The sequence below is a fragment of the Trachymyrmex septentrionalis genome, unplaced genomic scaffold (genome assembly GCF_001594115.1).
Source record: "Trachymyrmex septentrionalis isolate Tsep2-gDNA-1 unplaced genomic scaffold, Tsep1.0 scaffold79, whole genome shotgun sequence".
Taxonomy (NCBI): Eukaryota; Metazoa; Arthropoda; class Insecta; order Hymenoptera; family Formicidae; genus Trachymyrmex; species Trachymyrmex septentrionalis.
This window is the reverse complement of record NW_017305977.1, coordinates 335,302-336,998: the sequence shown is the minus strand read 5'-3', so window position 1 is coordinate 336,998 and position 1,697 is coordinate 335,302. Positions and strand designations below refer to the sequence as shown.

At 44.2% G+C, this 1,697-nt stretch overlaps 1 protein-coding gene across 1 annotated transcript; it reads right to left on the bottom strand.

Annotated features, from left to right (window-relative positions):
• Positions 1 to 414: 414 nt before the first annotated feature.
• Positions 415 to 1,443, bottom strand: LOC108754272 (histone-lysine N-methyltransferase SETMAR-like). The gene has a single exon (XM_018496470.1). The coding sequence runs from the start codon at positions 1,441 to 1,443 to the stop codon at positions 415 to 417; it is 1,029 nt and encodes a 342-aa protein (XP_018351972.1).
• Positions 1,444 to 1,697: the final 254 nt, after the last annotated feature.

The following is a 1,697-nucleotide window of genomic DNA, read 5'->3' as shown; positions in this document are numbered from 1 at the left end:
GCCTGACCTGAGAAACCGGCGGCAAAGCGAAGCGAACCGTTACAGTGGATATACCTGAAATGATATCTGTGCGCTCAAATAAGTACTTGCTTAGAAGCGCCTCTAGGACTTCTTCTCGGTCGATAATCGATTTCTAACTATTTGTACACTAATTCTACATACTTAAGGTACCCGAAAATGATGCTTTTGGGAAATCGAAAATTTTGAAAAATAAACCCATAAAGTGGCCTTTAAAATAAAACGCGTTATAAAAGGCCTAACTTTTCAAATCCATCTTTATACTTATGATGAATTCAATCACACTACACTGGATCAGTGCATATTAAAAGCTGCTTTATATTGGGTGGATCCATATATTCGTTCGCTTTTTGAAGGCTAAAATGAAACAAGTTTTTTTCATACAAAGGATGAATTTTAATCAATAATATATTCTCCGTTTTTGTTGATGACCTCTTGCCATCTTTCCAACAATTTCATTATTCCGCTCTCATAGAAGGTCTGGGGCTTAGAGGCGAAAAACCGGTCGAGGTACGTTTTCACAGCTGTCTGATCAGCGAACGATTTCCCGTTGAGGGAGTTTTGCAGGGACCGGAACAAGTGATAGTCGGATGGCGCAAGGTCTGGTGAATACGGTGGGTGAGGCAAAACATCCCAGCCAAGTTGCACTAATTTTTGCTGAGTGATTATTGCGGTGTGGGGTCTGGCGTTGTCATGGTGGAATATGACACCTTTGCGATTGATCAGTTCTGGACGTTTCTGTCGCAATGCTTGATTCAATTTCGTTAGCTGCGTGCAGTAGATCTTCGAATCGATCGTTTTTCCCTGAGGAAGCAGCTCGTAAAACAGCACACCACGATGATCCCACCATATGGATAGCAAAATCTTCTTCGGATGCAGGCCGGCCTTCGGGGTGGCATTCGGCGGCTCGCCAGCGGTTCCCCACGATCTCTTGCGCACTATGTTGTCATAGATGATCCACTTTTCGTCGCCAGTCACTATTCGTTTGAGAAACGGGTCGCTTTCGTGCCGCTTCAGAAGTGAATTGCAGATGGATATGCGGTTGGCCAGGTTCTCCTCGGTCAGCTTGTGCGGCACCCAAACATCGAGGCGGGACACGTAGCCAAGCTGTTGCAAATGCCTTTGTACGGTTCCATAACCTATTTTAAGTGTCTCCGCAATCTCTCGCACCTTTAGCGTCCGGTCTTGCTCAACCAGTGCCTTGATATCATTCGAATCAACCTCGGTGGGCCGACCGCTGCGGGGTCCATCTTCAAGACTCGTATCTCCGGAACGAAATTTGGCAAACCATTTCTGAGCGGCACGTTTTGTTAAGGCATCGTCCCCGTATACGCTGCATATCTTTCGGTGGGCCTCCGCAGCTCGCTTGCCTTTCTTGAAGTAATAAAGCAAAATGTGCCGAAAATGCACCTTATTCTCCGACATGTTCACAGGTCTATAGCACAAACAAAACTAATGCCAATGAAACCAAATTTGACAGATGAAAAGAGGGGACTGTCACCTTTCCAAAACATATTTGGATTGCCCGATTAGGCAACCAGAACCGGAGATATTCGGAAAAAATTTGCACTACTAACAAAAAGCGAACGAATATATGGATCCACCCAATATAAACTATCTCAATGCAGTGATACAATATAATTAACTTTGACAATAAAATGATACACATATATTTTGCT

Bases quoted from the DNA above. Each gene is read 5' to 3' on its own strand.
- LOC108754272 (XM_018496470.1), bottom strand. From the start codon at position 1,443: ATGTCGGAGAATAAGGTGCATTTTCGGCACATTTTGCTTTATTACTTC.